The following is a 16652-nucleotide window of genomic DNA, read 5'->3' on the forward strand; positions in this document are numbered from 1 at the left end:
GACAGTTTCATGAGTCTCTGAAAGAGATGAACACATGATGACGAGACACTGAGAAAAGGAAGTGGTTGATGCCACTTGGAAGTGGTTGCTGCCACTTGCTGATGTTATTTTTATTCAGTGCCAACAGGCTGGTGAAGTAGACAAGAATTATTGAGTGCTGTGGTAACGCTTTTAAGACGTATGTTAATAATATATAGATGGAAGTACAAGAAATCCAGTATTTTGCCTACACTGTTTCTAAAATTATTTCTATTGATCAATTGTGAGCTTCCCCTTTTCTAACAGTAGATGTCTCCACATGCCTCTAGATGTCTCTAAATGGTTTCCTCCATCAGGCCTTGAGTGCAATAGAATAGTTAGTCATGTTTTATGCACACCAGTTGAGTGTTATAAGTGCATAGAATATGCATTATCAGCTGTTATCAGGACCATGCAATGGGGCCCAGTATGGACATTTTGTTTTTGGAAATGGGTTTCAACTCTCTAGCTCTACTGTAGGTCTCCTTTTTGGGTTCACTTCCCCTTTCCCATCTCATTTGATCCACTTTTTGGTTTGAATTGAGTAATCATACACATTACACAAGGAAGGAAGGTAGGTAGGTAGGTTGGTAGGTATAGATACAGTAGATAGATACAGTTATATACAGTTAAAGAAAGAAAAACATGTACAGTATTGGGGGGGGGGGACTTTGGACTTTTTTTTAAATTGCAGCTGTCCGTAGGTGCTCTTTGAGAGTGGTTTTGAAGGAGTCTAGGGATTAACATTTCTTTATGGCTGTTGAGTGAGCACTCATTGAGCTGCAGGATTGTGAATGAACTTGAGTCTTCAAACAGGAGTCTTCAAATTTAGGGAAGTTCAGCAAAAGTTCAGTAATCTAACCTGTTGGAGCAGTTTTCCAGAGAGATTGTGACAAATATTGTCAAACTTTTGAAATGTCTTTTTTATGATATTATGTATTCCTAATAATATTAGCGATTAATTTTTGAATGTCAGATCTGCATCTATAATAACATCCACCCAGGTTTCTGACCTGCTCACTGGGTTTCACATGCACACGCTCGTGCGCAACACAAAACGTTAAAATATGGAAATAAGATATGTTTATGCCCCACAGCAACAATAGCATGAATTCATTTTGATTATCACATCTTTAACCACTTTCACTGTGGTGTTATGAACGCAATGTGTGCTTATAGATCAGTTATTGACACTATGTTTAATAGGACTTAAGTTGTTATTAAAAGCGGACTCATTCAACCAACAGTCTCCATTTAGGAAGTGAGGTCGTAACCCGTAGCACACCCTGATAGAATCATAGAATGTCATGCAAGCTGATCACTGCATAGCATATTCATGGTAACGGTGAGCAAAGGCCATGACTTTTCACATCGGGCAATGTATCATTTCCTGGTATATCTGTGACACGCTCTTTTCATTGACCTATCACCTATCACCAATAGCTGTTGGGGTGTTCCAGCAAAATGTGTTACTTCATCACAATCACTTTAACCTGCTTAAACCTACAGTATTTCATACTTACTGGCTAATACAGGTATAAACATCATATCTACAAGTCACAACACGTAGTTATGCAATGCTTCATGGGCTTGTAGTTCTGATATTTGTGAGGTTTTTTTAAAAGAATATTAAACATATTTGAACTTTTTAAAATTCAAATATACTTTTTAAAATTCACCACTGGTGCCCCCGGCACCAGTGGTCTTTGTGTGCCAATGTGCAAGCATGCAGTATTGACACACTTACATTTAACACACCCATATTAATTTGATTAGCTGCAGCTGTGTTGCTTACAGCACAGTGTACTAAGATCATCGTCTTATGCAGCCTGCCATGTTTTACCCTGCCGTAGTTTTTTAACCTGATTGGAAAACAATCAAATTAGCCTAGCCTAGGCTGTATGGTCCTTTTTGAGTGGTGCAACCACTCCCTTACAGAGCTATGTGTGTGGCTGGGTAGCTGGCTGGGTGGGTGTCTGGGTATGAGCACGAAAACAACATGGTTGTTTTTCACCACCTGTGCGCAACCTAACACACACACACACAAACACACACGCACATATTAACTGTATATATGATGCTTTCGGGTGTGCTAGTACAGTACAGTGACAGTACAGTTGCACCACTCACTTCACACGGGTGTGATTTTAATTGATCAAGAACTTCTATATAACCATGACATTTCCGTTGCTTTGCAAATTCTAACACTGACGAAGGCCCTGCGCACCAAAATGCGTTTGTCTGGTCTGACTGCTGCTGTGGACTCTCTACATTATTAAATAAGACTCTTACTACAACTGAGAGTGCGAATTTTATTCTCTTTCTACACCTACTGTAAGTCACCAAAGTATTCCAGTCTTGCTACTACCAGATTAGGAACATTGCTAAAATGTAATTTTTGTCATATGCAGACCTGGAAACCCTCAAACACGCTTTCATACCTTCACGACTTGATTACTGTAACTCCCTCTATTCAGGTATGAGCAAAAAAAAACATATCTCGTCTTCCAGATGGTGCAGAACACCTTTGCTTTGGAACACCCTGCCCTTGGCTCTTAGGCTAACAGAGTCTTCTTTCAAAAAGCTTTTAAAAACATGTTTTTCCTAATATTGTTTTTTCAATTGTCTTTGATGTCTTTTATGATTGATGTTTATAACTGTAAAGCACTTTGTAACTATTTGGAAAGGTGCTATATAAATAACATTTATTTATTCATTAAGCCCATTTTATACTTTTGTTTTTCTAAAATAGCCAAGTGACAAGCTTGCAATGGGAGCTTGTAGATCTGCTATTTTCAATCTTTTTTTTTTTTACTTTTTTTTAAATAATTATAGTCAATTGCCCAAAACATGGATGCCATGTTAAAAATGGTTGGAGGAAAGTGTTTGGCAAATTCAGAGAGAGATAAATGCTCACAAAGTTCACAGTAGGTGACACAGGCTAACTTTGTCCATGTGCAACCTTTACCAAGACCGCCTCCTCAGGCCACTTCATAGTACCAGTTAGCCTAATGAAAAAGGTCACGAAAAGGTCTAGGATCAGGATGTGCTAGATAGAATTTCTAAGGGCAGGTTAGCAATATTGTCACATGGTGTGTGTGTGTGTGTGTGTGTGTGTGTGTGTGTGTGTGTGTGTGTGTGTGTGTGTGTGTGTGTGTGTGTGTGTGTGTGTGTGTGTGTGTGTGTGTGTGTGTGTGTGTGTGTGTGTGTGTGTGTGTGTGTGTGTGTGTGTGTGTGTGTGTGTGTGTCCAAAATGAAAATCGGTTTTTATAATTCAATATTAACGATTAATCGATTAATCGTTTTTTTTTGGGGGGGGGACTTTTTTTTTTAATGAACCCTACAAATAAAAAAATCCCCCCCCCCCCAGGGGTACCTAAGCCAAAAACGTTTGGGAACCCCTGATGTAGATGATTAACAACAATTTTAACTCTTGAGAGTTGATAAGGGTCCATTTGGTTATGAGGACCACCTGGAACCCCCTCAAGGACCACTGGTGGTCCCTAGACCAGTGTTGAGCCAATTGATCACCATAGCAACCCTAGCCTAGGCCTGATTAGGTAAATTCCCAACACCTGCTAAATCCTCCAAACCTGTATCTTGATTGGAATCAATCTCCATTCACACTCAGTCACTCACACTCCTCTCAGTCATGCAGCTACACAGACACATCCCAGGCACCCTTTGGCCTGTCCTGTTTGGATGACAATATTGCCTTTCCAACAGAATTTTTAAAAAAATATCGATTATCGATTTATTTTTATTTTTATAAAGTATATTTATTGGTTTTAACAAATGTAAGGACAACAAACATACATTACACAACAAGAACATAATAACAACAAAAGAAAAGAAAGAAAAGAAAAGAAAAACAGCTCAGGCACAACACTATTATAAATAAAAAGATTGAATATACAAAGACATGGCAAGAACAATGACAATAAGTGGTTTTTGAGTTTTGATAGACTCCCATTCAGGAAATACATCCATACAGTATATAAATACATTACAATAAGAGCAGACCCATGCATACTCCACTCAAAGGCGGCAACCCCCCCCCCCCCCCCCCCCTCCAGGGGGCAGGGCCACCGCCCCAAGAAAAGCCCCCGATGCAACGCATCGAGACCCCTGCCCGGGCGACCACCCCCCCCATACCCAAAGGGCAGACAAGCCCCCTGTGTGTGTGTGTGTGTGTGTGTGTGTGTGTGTGTGTGTGTGTGTGTGTGTGTGTGTGTGTGTGTGTGTGTGTGTGTGTGTGTGTGTGTGTGTGTGTGTGTGTGTGTGTGTGTGTGTGTGTGTGTGTGTGTGTGTGTGTGTGTGTGTGTGTGTGTGTGTGTGTGTGTGTGTGTGTGTGTGTGTGTGTGTGTGTGTGTGTGTGTGTGCGTGCGTGCGTGCGTGCGTGCGTGCGTGCGTGCGCGCGCGCGTGCGTGCGTGCGTGCGTGCGTTCTATCTTCTGTCTGTTCATTAGGCCTCTGGGTACTGAGATGCTCTTCATGTAATCCTTGTATCCTTGATTGAGTGTCAAAAAACATATGTCACTGAATCGGCATGTTAATACCCGATTAGCTGAACCTACAATTGTGATAATATTTTCTTTTCAATACTGCATGTAGCCGATAAATCCACAGTACTTAGGTGCCATGAACGTATTATAGGTTAATAGAGGGTATGCATGTGACATCATCATCAAACCAGGAAGTTATGGAGGACAGCCTTGACAGCCCATACATCCACACAGAAAAGTCATATCTGATTGCATTAAACGACATTAAACAATGTTAAACTCACTTTGCATGTTGCTTTGCCACTCGATTTGCCACTCGATGTGCCATTCACTTTAAGCATGCGCATACCCTCTATTTCAGAATTATGTAAGTAAGCCTATACAGAAACCTCTGACAAGTTTAGAGAAATTGCACACGAAAAGAAAGAGAGAGAGAAAAGATCAGGAAAAACCTTTTGGGGAGAAAATTGTTCTTTTCTGTATGTCGGACATCCGCCCGCTGTGAGGCCATCCTTTACCGTGCTTTTGCGGTTCTAGATGACCTTCAAGCTCTATTCTCTTTACACCTATATGTCTACGTTCTTTTATACCTATTTTCTTCTTTCCAACAATCCCCCACATCCTCCTTCCCATCCCAAATCTCTCTGTCTCTCCCCCTGTTGTGTCTGTGATTCATATTGGATCACTGTTTGCCCTTTTGCTTGCCATACGCCGGCCCGTTACTCCAGCACAGTTTTTTTGAATGTCACGAGCCATCTCTGGTTGCGTCCTGTTCTTTTTTTAGCCGGGCGGCTGAAATGTGAGGGGTCACAATGGGTGGATAAATACAAGGGTCTGCGGGCCCAATAGTTGTCGCGGACTAGAACCAGATCTGCACCTCCTCCAGCTTCTCCCAGCTCTCCTAAACCTCAAAGGTAATTGAACTGTTATTATGAAGACCCTCTTGACTTGAAGAACTAGATGTGCCATAGCAAAAATATCTTAATCTTGACTCTAACTCTAATCTTTCTGTGTGGAAGGACAATCTCTGGTTCGATTTTCTTTCAATAATAATAGTTGAATCCATGTATTCAACATTGGTTGCCGTATGTTGGCATAATAACAGTAGTGTTACAGCAGTGCATTGGTAGAACATTCTTCAGCATACACATTCATGGGAATAACAGCCTTTAGTAAGACAACAGACAGCTAATTGCTATAGACCAGAAAACTAAGATACCAACCTGTGATGAAATGACGCGTAGCCTGGAGCAATGAATGGGAGACATTAATCTTAATTCAACGAATTTGCAAGTGAGTGAACTAGTCTCCTTTTCCATCCTTTCAATGTACTCTCTTTGGAGCAGTATATGCAGTATATGTAAACATAGCGTTGAGGTGCCATGAAGAACTAACTAACTCATTTGCCTCTATAACTACATATTAAACAGTTCAACTTAAAACTGGTAGTGCCTCCTATTTCTGAAAGTGCATATAGCTAGCCTACTGGTCCTGAACATGCATAGGCTACTGACACTGTATGCATGACTTATTTACTTGAGAACTGTCAGTTTATTCATTCAAGCTCAACTATGGCACCTACTTTACTAGTGATCTGACACCATAATTGTTTCGTTATCATACTGATGCAAACGCTGTTGCAAGACTTTCCATTGCAATTATTTTCTGTAGTCATGCTGGTGCGTCACAACATTGACCAAGTCATTGCTCTCATCACAGTGCATGGCTCAAGTCTCTCTTACGTAACTCCCTCTGGCTCCGCCATAGCACTTTATACCACTGAGGGCAGCTGCAGTGTACAGTGTTTATATTTAGTCCAGCCAGTTGATAGTGGCAGCAGACAGGAATGGGAGAGAGCGAGAGAGCTAGAGCATGGGGGGGAGGGGGGTGTTAAAGGACGTGTGTGCGGTAGAAGAGCAGGGGTGAGGAATGAGGGAGGGGTGGGGGGTTCAAGGGGAAAGGAAAGGTCAGGGATAAGAGACCAGAAAACAGAAAAGGTCACCCACATGCCTGTCATCATGGCATGTGGGTGCCATGACAGGACAGGCACCCGAATGCAGGGAGTGGAGTGCATAAGCAAAGTGGGGTTGCACATTGTGTTAGCTGGGGGGTGGGAGTTGGGTGCAGGGCTCTTACCATAGCATATGCATAAAGCCAGTCTGCAACAGCTGTACTTGCAACAATGTTGAATGTTTCAAAATCACACAGGCAGACATACTATAGGAGGAACAAACCGAGGCACTCGGATAAAGAAAAAGAGAAGGGAACCCGCACACTCTTGCGCCAAAAGATACTCAGATAAAGGAGAACAATTATACTTCCTCTTTAGAGTAGCTTGTGAGACAAGTAGCTTGTGAGACAAACACCCAAAAGATAATAGCATATGTTGCTAATATATCCTTTTAAGTTGGATAGTTGGACTTTCATTGAATAACCTCAACAATAATGTGCTGGGTCTGGACTTCCTACAAGTGCTTATACAGTGCAACATTAGACACTTTGTGTCTTCTGCTTATATATACTCCAATGTTCCCTCACATTCTTCCCCCTCTTTTTGTTTTCCAGAGTCAGGATGCCTCACGCATACCCTTTCCTCACTCCTGAGCAGAAGAAGGAGCTCAGTGACATTGCTCACAAGATCGTCGCTCCCGGCAAGGGAATCCTCGCCGCAGACGAGTCTACCGGTAAAGAGCACATTTAAAACATTGTACTGCTTTCAAATGCTGTCCTTCCCTCTCCCCTGTCCCCCTGAACCATACAGTATGTCCTTCCCTCTCCCCTGTCCCCCTGAACCATACAGTATGTCCTTCCCTCTCCCCTGTCCCCCTGAACCATACAGTATGTCCTTCCCTCTCCCCTGTCCCCCTGAACCATACAGTAAACCCTCTCCCCTGTCCCCCTGAACCATACAGTAAACCCTCTCCCCTGTCCCCCTGAACCATACAGTAAAATGCTGTCCTTCCCTCTCCCCTGTCCCCCCGAACCATACAGTAAAATGAGTCCCTTTTTAACTTGGTGCTTATAGTGGTCATTACGGCCTGCCTTTTCCCGTTGGGATTTGCACGGGATGTAATCTCACCAGTGACTTTCCTCACGGCTTCCTCGCAGCTTTAAAACCACAACATCTGTCTTCAGAAGTTAAATGGCTGAGGATAAAATGAGACCCACGCTAACCCTTGTTTCTCCCTTCCCTTCCCTGCCATGCAGGCAGCGTTGCCAAGCGCTTCCAGAGCATCAATGCTGAGAACACTGAGGAGAACAGGAGGCTGTACCGCCAGCTGCTCTTCACCGCTGATGAGCGCATGGAGCCAGCTATTGGTGGTGTGATCTTCTTCCACGAGACCTTGTACCAGAAGACCGACGATGGCGTGCTCTTCCCCGAGTTCCTGAAGAAGAGAGGCATGGTTGTTGGAATCAAGGTTGACAAAGGTGTTGTCCCCCTTGCCGGAACCAACGGCGAGACCACCACCCAGGGTGAGCCAACATCTGTCGCTAGACACAAATGCATGCCTCAATATTAGGCCGACTTTGACCCATTATTGTTATTTTACTTATGCTTCTCAGTGTAAAGTTGTAAACCATCAGACCTTTATCCCCTCTCCTCTTCCTAGGTCTTGATGGCCTGTATGAGCGTTGCGCCCAGTACAAGAAGGACGGTGCAGATTTCGCCAAGTGGCGCTGTGTGCTGAAGATCACCCCCACCACCCCCTCCAGACTGGCCATCATTGAGAACGCCAATGTCCTGGCCCGCTATGCCAGCATCTGCCAGATGGTAAGACACAGACACAGCAGAGAGTTGTTGAACTCTTCATCATTGTTAATGGTTTCACTTCAGAAAAAGTGAAAATAAAATGTGCATAAACGCTTACTTCCTTTTCATATTGAGGCGGTTGCACTTTGAGAAATGATAGATTTGAAGTGTTTAATAAACTGCCTTTAAAAGTCATATTTATTTTAAATACGTATACAGAGTAGGGCATCTAAAAAAACAGTATTACCATGGCCACCAATGATGCTTTATTCGTGTAACCATCTCTAGTACAGCCACACCCAGCCTCCACATTCTGGCGGGAACATTAGCCTACATACAAGCCCCACAGTATGTCACAGTTCTCTCTAGACTACAGGGGTTTAAAGTGGTTTACGTCTCGCCCCTCCCTCCCCCGCAGCACGGCATTGTCCCCATCGTTGAGCCCGAGATCCTCCCCGACGGCGACCATGACCTGAAGCGCTGCCAGTACGTGACCGAGAAGGTCCTGGCCGCCATGTACAAGGCCCTGAATGACCACCACGTCTACCTGGAGGGAACCCTGCTCAAGCCCAACATGGTCACCGCTGGACACTCCTGCTCTCACAAGTACACCAACGAGGAGATCGCCATGGCAACCGTCACTGCTCTGCGCCGCACCGTGCCCCCCGCAGTCCCCGGTGAGCCACGCTTTCAGACACACACACACACGCGCGCACGCGCGCACACACACACACACACACACACACACACTAGAGCTAAATGAACACAGAATTTTTGCTCTTCTCATCTCTCTTTCCTCCATATATCACACCAGGCGTCACCTTCCTGTCTGGTGGCCAGAGTGAGGAGGAGGCATCCATCAACCTGAACGCCATGAACAAATGCTCTCTGCACAGGCCATGGGCCATTACCTTCTCCTACGGCCGTGCCCTGCAGGCCTCTGCCCTCAAAGCATGGGGAGGCAAGAAGGAGAATGGCAAAGCCTGCCAGGAGGAGTTCCTGAAGAGAGCTGCAGTATGTGACTACTACTATTGACATCCATTATCTAATATTGAGGGTTCATTATCTAATGTTTATGCAACTTGATGGCACATTATGTCATATTGATATTGGTACATTGTCTAATATTGATCTATTCTTCTCTTCAGGCCAACAGCCTGGCCTGTGTCGGCAAATATGCTGCTGCTGGAGCCAGCGCCGCTGGCGCAGATTCACTGTACGTGGCTAACCACGCTTATTAAGCATGGACACTCTCTACGATCTTCACCATCCCGGTACAACAGAAACGGCCAAGCCTTTCTAGGCTCTGCCTATGAAGATATCTCTCTTTCTCTTTCTCTCTTTCTCTTGACCTTTTGCATCCCGTCTGTGAGAAGTTAAAGTGAAAGTTGCAAAAGCCTGTTCTTTGGGTTCTTGCTGAAAGGGAGAAGATTCTGCAAAACATTCTGCCTCCATTCCCTCACCGTGTATTTGCTGTAAAGCACCTTTTTCCAGGTGAAAAGATTTCCACATGATGTTTTTACACATGTTGTTTTGTTCCTTGGACTGTTTCCACCAAGTCTGGTATATATGTTTATACTGGTGCCATGGAATAAAATACTAAAGTATCACAACTTGTTTCTCTTCCTCTTCATTATTGGATGTAATTGATCATACAGATTGCATTGTTTGAATAGCAATTCATGAAATAGGACCGACCTTTTATTTACAAATATTGCTGATAGTTAACCTGACCTTGTGTCTGACACAAATGTATCTGGCTCAACTTGGCACTACTAGTAACTTGGCACCACTACTTGTAAACTTGATGGAAATATTGGTACAATTAGGTTCGGTCACCATGAACACTAGCTAAATCTTTTCAAGTTCAATCTATTATATCATTGAACCTTTCTTCAAAGGTTTTTGTGGATGCATTGCTCGGAGCACAACTGTTCTTGACACCCACAGCAAGCGACAGCTTTGCACAACCCTGACAAACCGTGTATGCCAGATAGCCTCGACTATTTCCTTCCTGTAGTTTCTGCAACTGACGCAATACCAGTTGTGTGGAAACAGCTTATCACACATGTTGAAATTCAGCGATGCTTCTGAAAAACACTACAGACTGATCTGATTCTCAACCCTCTATCGAGCTTGTAGATCAGCACACAACAAAGTATAGCTAAATAAGGCTTTATTCTGTGAGAATGGTATTTTCTGCTCTTCCGCCCAGAGGCTCACAGTTCAGTGGAACTGAGCTCATTTATACTTCCCCTAGCACAGAAAGAGGGTTTCAGGAACTTGATGCAGTGGCTATACAGAGCAAAATGGCCAAATTGTCAAATATACAACGACTTGCATTGCGAGGCGTTGTGAGCAAACTAAATGTAACGCCTACAATTCGGGTGGTCCCCAATTAAAATAAAATGTGATTTATTGCGTTTATTACTGAAACATTTGGGACCCCGTGCTCAACACATCTCCGGAGTTTGAGAAGGATGAGGGAGGGAGATACTGTGTGGAGAGGCCATTGAATGAGTGATGAATTTGATAGTCAGATGGTTACAAATTATCAATGATACAGGATCAGATATGTTGTCAGTGCTTTAATAGCTAAAGGTCAGACTATTGATCGGAAACATCTGATTCTACATCTGTGACAAAGCATCTTTGATATTACTCTAGCAAAAGCATGCCTGCAACTTATTTCTACCAGCTTCAGAGACAAGTTAGTGTTTTATATTTGTTGCTGGATATCTATTGCTATGCACAACATATCTATGAAACCGAGTGTAGGAAGTGCTCTTTCATTATCAGAGGCTCTGAAAGCTGAGAGAGAGAGACACACAGAGAGAGAGACAGAGACTGAGAGAGATGTTAGAAACTGTGAATTTCAGGACACTTCTGCCCTCTAGTGGCCAAAGTCTGACAGGATTTCATGCTTGTACATGGGTATACTAATAGGAAAATCCAACATGGAATAAAGATATTCAAATTCTGTAATGCTCGGTATTAAAGATTCAGACAGGGGGACAGCAGTTCAGTTCTTATGTTGATTAATTGATTACATATAGGACCACAATGGATACTCTAGCCTCTAGCCTTAATGTCTTACTGTAGGCCTACCACGTGCTGTTTTCATTCTGACTAAAAGCTATTCAATCAATCAATCAATCAATCAAAAGAAAGTAGAGGAGTGACATGCAGCAAATTGTCAGGAAGAAATCAATATTTAAACTGATTCAAATATAACCAACATAATGTTATGAAATAATGAAAATGAATAATTAGGTGTGTTGGTGTGAGTCGGTCGGCCCGGGGTCATCCCTATGTTCCCCAGGTTCTATGTTCCCCAGGTTAGGTTTCTGGTCTAAGGACTTCAGTGTTTTGTACTATACAATTGTATGTATAAGTACAGAACAAAGAATGTTTGAGTCTGAGCAATTATGTTTTAGTTTATTTTATGCCAGTGTTAATGTTTAGTTGGCTAAGACTAGATAGTTTGCCTAGGCAGGCCTAAAGTTCAATGGATTGTTCAAAGACTGATCTTAAATCAGAATTTGCTACTAAAAGTAAGACTAAGTTGCTAAAATACTTTTAGTCTTACTAGAATTACTGAAATTACTAGGTTAGGTTTCTGGTTTAGGTTTAGGTTTATTCTAAGTGGGGAACAAAGAACCTTTTTTTGCATGGTGGGGAACATAGGTACGCTCCCGTCGGCCCTATATATGCACATGGGCATAGTGGTCGAATCTGTGGCCCTGGTTATCAGGTTTGTATATGGCTATGTCTGAGTCAGAGTGATGTGGCCGTGGTCCTGCCTACAGTATACAGGGCCGGTCCTGAGCAATCTGGCGCCCCAAGCAGGATTTTTCACGGCGCCCCCCCCCCCCCCTCAAAAAATAAAAAAATAAAAAAAGTTTTTTTTTTTTTTTACTCTGTCCCAAAAATTGAGGAGACACTGTGGAGGCACTGGGGGGACAGTGGGGACACTGTGGAGGCACTGGGGGTCCATTGGGGAGGCACTGTGGGGACACTGGGGAGGCTCTGTGGAGGCACTGGCGGGACACTGGCACTGGGGAGACACTGGGGAGGTACTGGGGAGGCAGTGGGGGGCACTGGGGGGACACTGGGCAGACAGATTTGGGACAGAGTAGAAAAAAAAATGTTTTTTTTTTTTTTGGCGCCCCTCCCCCATGGCGCTCGAAGCCGTTGCTTCGTCGGCCTGTAGGAAGAACCGGGCCTGACAGTATATATATATATATCGGGTATGTTCATGGTTATGTCTGAGTCAGAGTGATGTCAGATGGCTGTTGTCGTGTATGTTCATGGTTATGTCTGAGTCAGAGTGATGTCAGATGGCTGTTGTCGTCTGGACAAACTGACTATGCATCCAAAACAATTACATCACATCATGTGAAGTGGGTCTGGTCTGCTGCAGAACACACACAACTTACATTTGTACGCATATGGCCTACTGAATGTTGGTTGGATTAATGCCCTTTTATCTCAATGGAAGAGAACAGAAGGAAACTGCCGGTGAGAGAAATGTGTGCAGATAAGGATGCCTGCATAAATCAGCATTGTTAGGCATGCAACAACAGTAACAGTTTGTATTGTGAGTGACATCAGAACAGAGCTGTGGTCAGCATAAAAGTGGATAAAGGGCTTCCAGACTTAAGTGTGTTGAGATGACAAATACACTTACCATAGAGGAAAGGATCTAAGGTCCGAATGTGAGCGGGAGAGAGTGAGGTTTTTCAAGTTGACTTTTCAGCATGGGAACGTGTAAGCGTGCACCATCAGCTACCAAGAGCTTTGCAGACTACTTGGACGATGGACTCTCAGCGAAGCAGCTGTTCTCTGCCGGAGATGGACTCACTTACAATGACTTCCTGATTCTGCCCGGCTTCATTGACTTCACGTCCGACGAAGTGGACCTGACGTCTGCCCTGACCAGGAAAACCACCCTGAAGACCCCTCTCATCTCGTCGCCCATGGACACGGTCACAGAGTCGGCCATGGCCATCGCCATGGCACTCATGGGAGGCATTGGTATAATCCACCATAACTGTACACCAGAATTCCAAGCCAATGAAGTCCGCAAAGTCAAGAGGTTCGAGCAAGGCTTTATCACAGATCCACTTGTGATGAGTCCACACCATACTATCGGACACGTGTTCAAAGCCAAGATTCAACATGGATTCTCTGGCATCCCCGTCACAGAGACCGGAAAGATGGGCAGCAAGCTGGTTGGCATCATCACCTCCAGAGATATTGACTTCCTGTCTGAGAAAGACCACAGCAGACCTCTGGAGGAGGCCATGACCAAGAGAGAGGAGCTGGTAGTCGCTCCGGCTGGTGTAACACTAAAAGAAGCCAATGGCATCCTGCAACGCAGTAAAAAAGGCAAGCTTCCCATCGTGAATGACAGCGATGAGTTGGTGGCCATCATCGCCAGGACAGACCTGAAGAAAAACAGGGACTACCCACTGGCGTCCAAAGACTCTCGCAAACAGCTGCTCTGTGGCGCCGCCATCGGAACCAGAGAGGACGACAAGCGCAGGCTGGACTTGCTGGTCCAAGGCGGAGTGGACGTGGTCGTACTCGACTCTTCACAAGGCAACTCTGTTTATCAGATCAACATGATCCGTTACGTTAAACATAAATACCCAACACTGCAAGTGGTGGGAGGGAATGTGGTCACAGTAGCCCAGGCCAAGAACCTGATCGATGCTGGAGTGGATGCTCTCAGGGTGGGCATGGGCAGTGGTTCAATCTGCATCACACAGGACGTGATAGCATGCGGGCGGCCCCAGGGTACCTCCGTGTATAAACTGGCAGAGTACGCCAGGCGTTTTGGGGTGCCAGTCATCGCCGATGGTGGCATCCAGACCGTTGGGCACATACTGAAGGCGCTTTCCCTTGGGGCGTCAACAGTGATGATGGGCTCGTTGCTAGCAGGAAGCACAGAGGCCCCAGGAGAGTACTATTTCTCTGACGGCGTGCGGGTGAAGAAGTACCGTGGTATGGGCTCTCTGGATGCCATGGAAAAGAATACCAGCAGCCAGAAACGCTACTTCAGTGAGGGTGACAAGGTGAAGGTCGCCCAAGGGGTGTCGGGCTCTGTCCAGGACAAGGGATCCATCCTTAACTTTGTCCCCTACCTGATATCCGGCATTCAGCATGGCTGCCAGGACATTGGAGCAAAGAGCCTCTATGTCCTCCATGGCATGATGTACTCTGGAGAGTTGAGGTTTGAGAAGAGGAGCATGTCTGCACAGGTGGAAGGTGGTGTTCACGGGCTGCATTCATACGAGAAGCGGCTTTACTGAGCAAGGAAAGTTGAGCGATATCGATTATATAAACAAATCGCAGATTTTAATAATAATTGATTGAAAATAAATATATAATAAAACAATTGATTTAGAATTTAAATCTATATACATTTTCATTTTAATTATTTTGCTTGTGAAAATTACAGGAGCGAATCATGGCGTGTGATAATATGAAAAGTACGTTTATATAAATGCAATTATTGTTTAGTTATCATCATTGATTGTCCATCCTACAGTATGTAGAATTCTTCAGTAACTTCAGCTATGTGCACAAGGGGGGGACATTATCACTGGGTATTTATTTTGTACATGTATACTAATTATTTCTTGACTTGATTACACAAGACAATCTGTGTACTGTACACACAACACTTGTGTGCCTATTTCAGCCATGCAATGCCACGTACCCGGCTATTCTTTAATTTTTTTGTTATCTGGCCCAAGGGCCATTGATTGGGCAGACTTAGGCCACGAGGCTCAATGACAATTTACTGAAACTAGAAAGGCGCAATTCTGGGGAAATGCAGTTGTGGTTGCAATAAGTACAGTATGATGGTGTGGCAGCGGTGGCCGAACAGATTGCGGAGCGGTCTTGATACCGGAAGGTCGTCAGTTCGAATCAGCTGTCCGACACGTTAAAATTACCACCGCTGAAGTGCCCTTGAGCAAGGCATTGAACCACTACCATGAAATGTTCTATGAGCAGGGCCTGGCTGGAAACAAGTTCTTGAGCTTAGCCCAGATACCCTGGGTAAATATAGTAACTTTGCTTTGCTTTTATGTATTGACCCACATGACATCACAGGGACCCTAACAAGTTTATATGAAATAAAGTTAGACAACTACTATCTGGTTGCCTTCTGGAAACCACACTAACAACAGTAGCGGGCCACTATGCGGCTCTCGCATTCGGGCTCGACGTATAGGCTATAAAACAAGTATAGTACACTAAGTACAGTAGACTATAATCTGAAAGGTCACTGTGACAACAGTGACATTATATATGTGCCATTATCTCCCCATCCAGATTTCACTCACCTTTCATGTGACGTGCATTCCCTTGTTGTTCTCAGTTCCACCAGGAGATGGAACCAGATATTCAGTAAGTCAAAGTATCAATACTGCAATGTAGAATTACTGTTACAAGTAAAAGTCCAGAGTTCCAAATTTACTTGAGTAAAAGTACAAAAATGTACCAAGAGTAGAATGTACGTGTATGTTTTGTACAAATCTACAATGTAACTAAAGTTACAAAGAATTGTAGTGGATAGTGGGGAGAAGTAAAGGCACTAAAATTTTGAAATACTCCAGTAAAGAAGAAAAAATCACACCCGTGTGAACTGAGTGGTGTAAGGTCTTATATAGTCTGATCAGCTATGTCAGTGACGTCTCACACTAACCATAGCAACCATGCTCACCTGTGCACGGACAGGTACAGGTACAGGTACACAAACATACAGACAAAGCTGGTTGTTGGAGTGGTTTGCACCACTCAAAAAAAGAGAGAAAAAGAAAAAGAAAATCTCAAAAAAAAAAAAAGTAGAATACTTGAGTAAATGGACTTAGTTACTTACCACTGGGAGCCTGCTAGTCTCTGTTTGGCCACAAACAGAGACTATGGTCCTGCTACATTGACATGTTTATTTTGTATTAAGTCATTTGTTGTTGGTGTTCTGTATTAAACGCTTTGCGACTTTGTTTTTCACATTTTGTTTCTATTTTGTATCTTTTAAGTTACTCACGGCAAGTGACTTTATGTTGTGTTTTTTATTGTTTGTTTTAATCTTGATGACATAATAAGCCAGGTCTCCCTTGTAAAAGACTAGACTAGCACCAGTCTAATATCATTAATTAAAAATTGAGACAAACGGAAAGAAAGAAAGAAAGAGAGTGAGTGATTGAAAGACTAACAGAGTTATGATAGGTAATAATAGAGTTAAATGCTGTTTATATCCTCACCATTTCCATTACCATTGCTTTTGATACATGGTGTGAATTGCTCATTCTGTGCTGTTTTTGCCAGCACATCATGGTTTCAGTTAAAGATAATCTTAACACA

The 16652-nt window shown here is 43.6% G+C and overlaps 2 protein-coding genes across 2 annotated transcripts; both read left to right on the forward strand.

Annotated features, from left to right (window-relative positions):
• The first annotated feature begins 5324 nt into the window (after positions 1-5324).
• On the forward strand, positions 5325-9886 carry aldoab (aldolase a, fructose-bisphosphate, b). The gene is made up of 7 exons (XM_079493398.1): positions 5325-5436; positions 7088-7206; positions 7730-7996; positions 8134-8294; positions 8692-8950; positions 9088-9287; positions 9422-9886. The coding sequence occupies exons 2-7, from the start codon at positions 7095-7097 to the stop codon at positions 9512-9514; spliced, it is 1092 nt and encodes a 363-aa protein (XP_079349524.1). The 5' UTR covers positions 5325-5436; positions 7088-7094; the 3' UTR covers positions 9515-9886.
• Positions 9887-13033: 3147 nt separating this feature from the next.
• Positions 13034-14590, forward strand: LOC306914997 (inosine-5'-monophosphate dehydrogenase 1b-like; the record flags this gene model as incomplete). Its single annotated transcript, XM_079492239.1, has 1 exon — positions 13034-14590. The coding sequence occupies one exon, from the start codon at positions 13034-13036 to the stop codon at positions 14588-14590; it is 1557 nt and encodes a 518-aa protein (XP_079348365.1).
• Positions 14591-16652: the final 2062 nt, after the last annotated feature.

This window comes from Electrona antarctica (assembly GCF_951216825.1).
Source record: "Electrona antarctica genome assembly, chromosome: 22".
Classification (NCBI taxonomy): domain Eukaryota; kingdom Metazoa; phylum Chordata; class Actinopteri; order Myctophiformes; family Myctophidae; genus Electrona; species Electrona antarctica.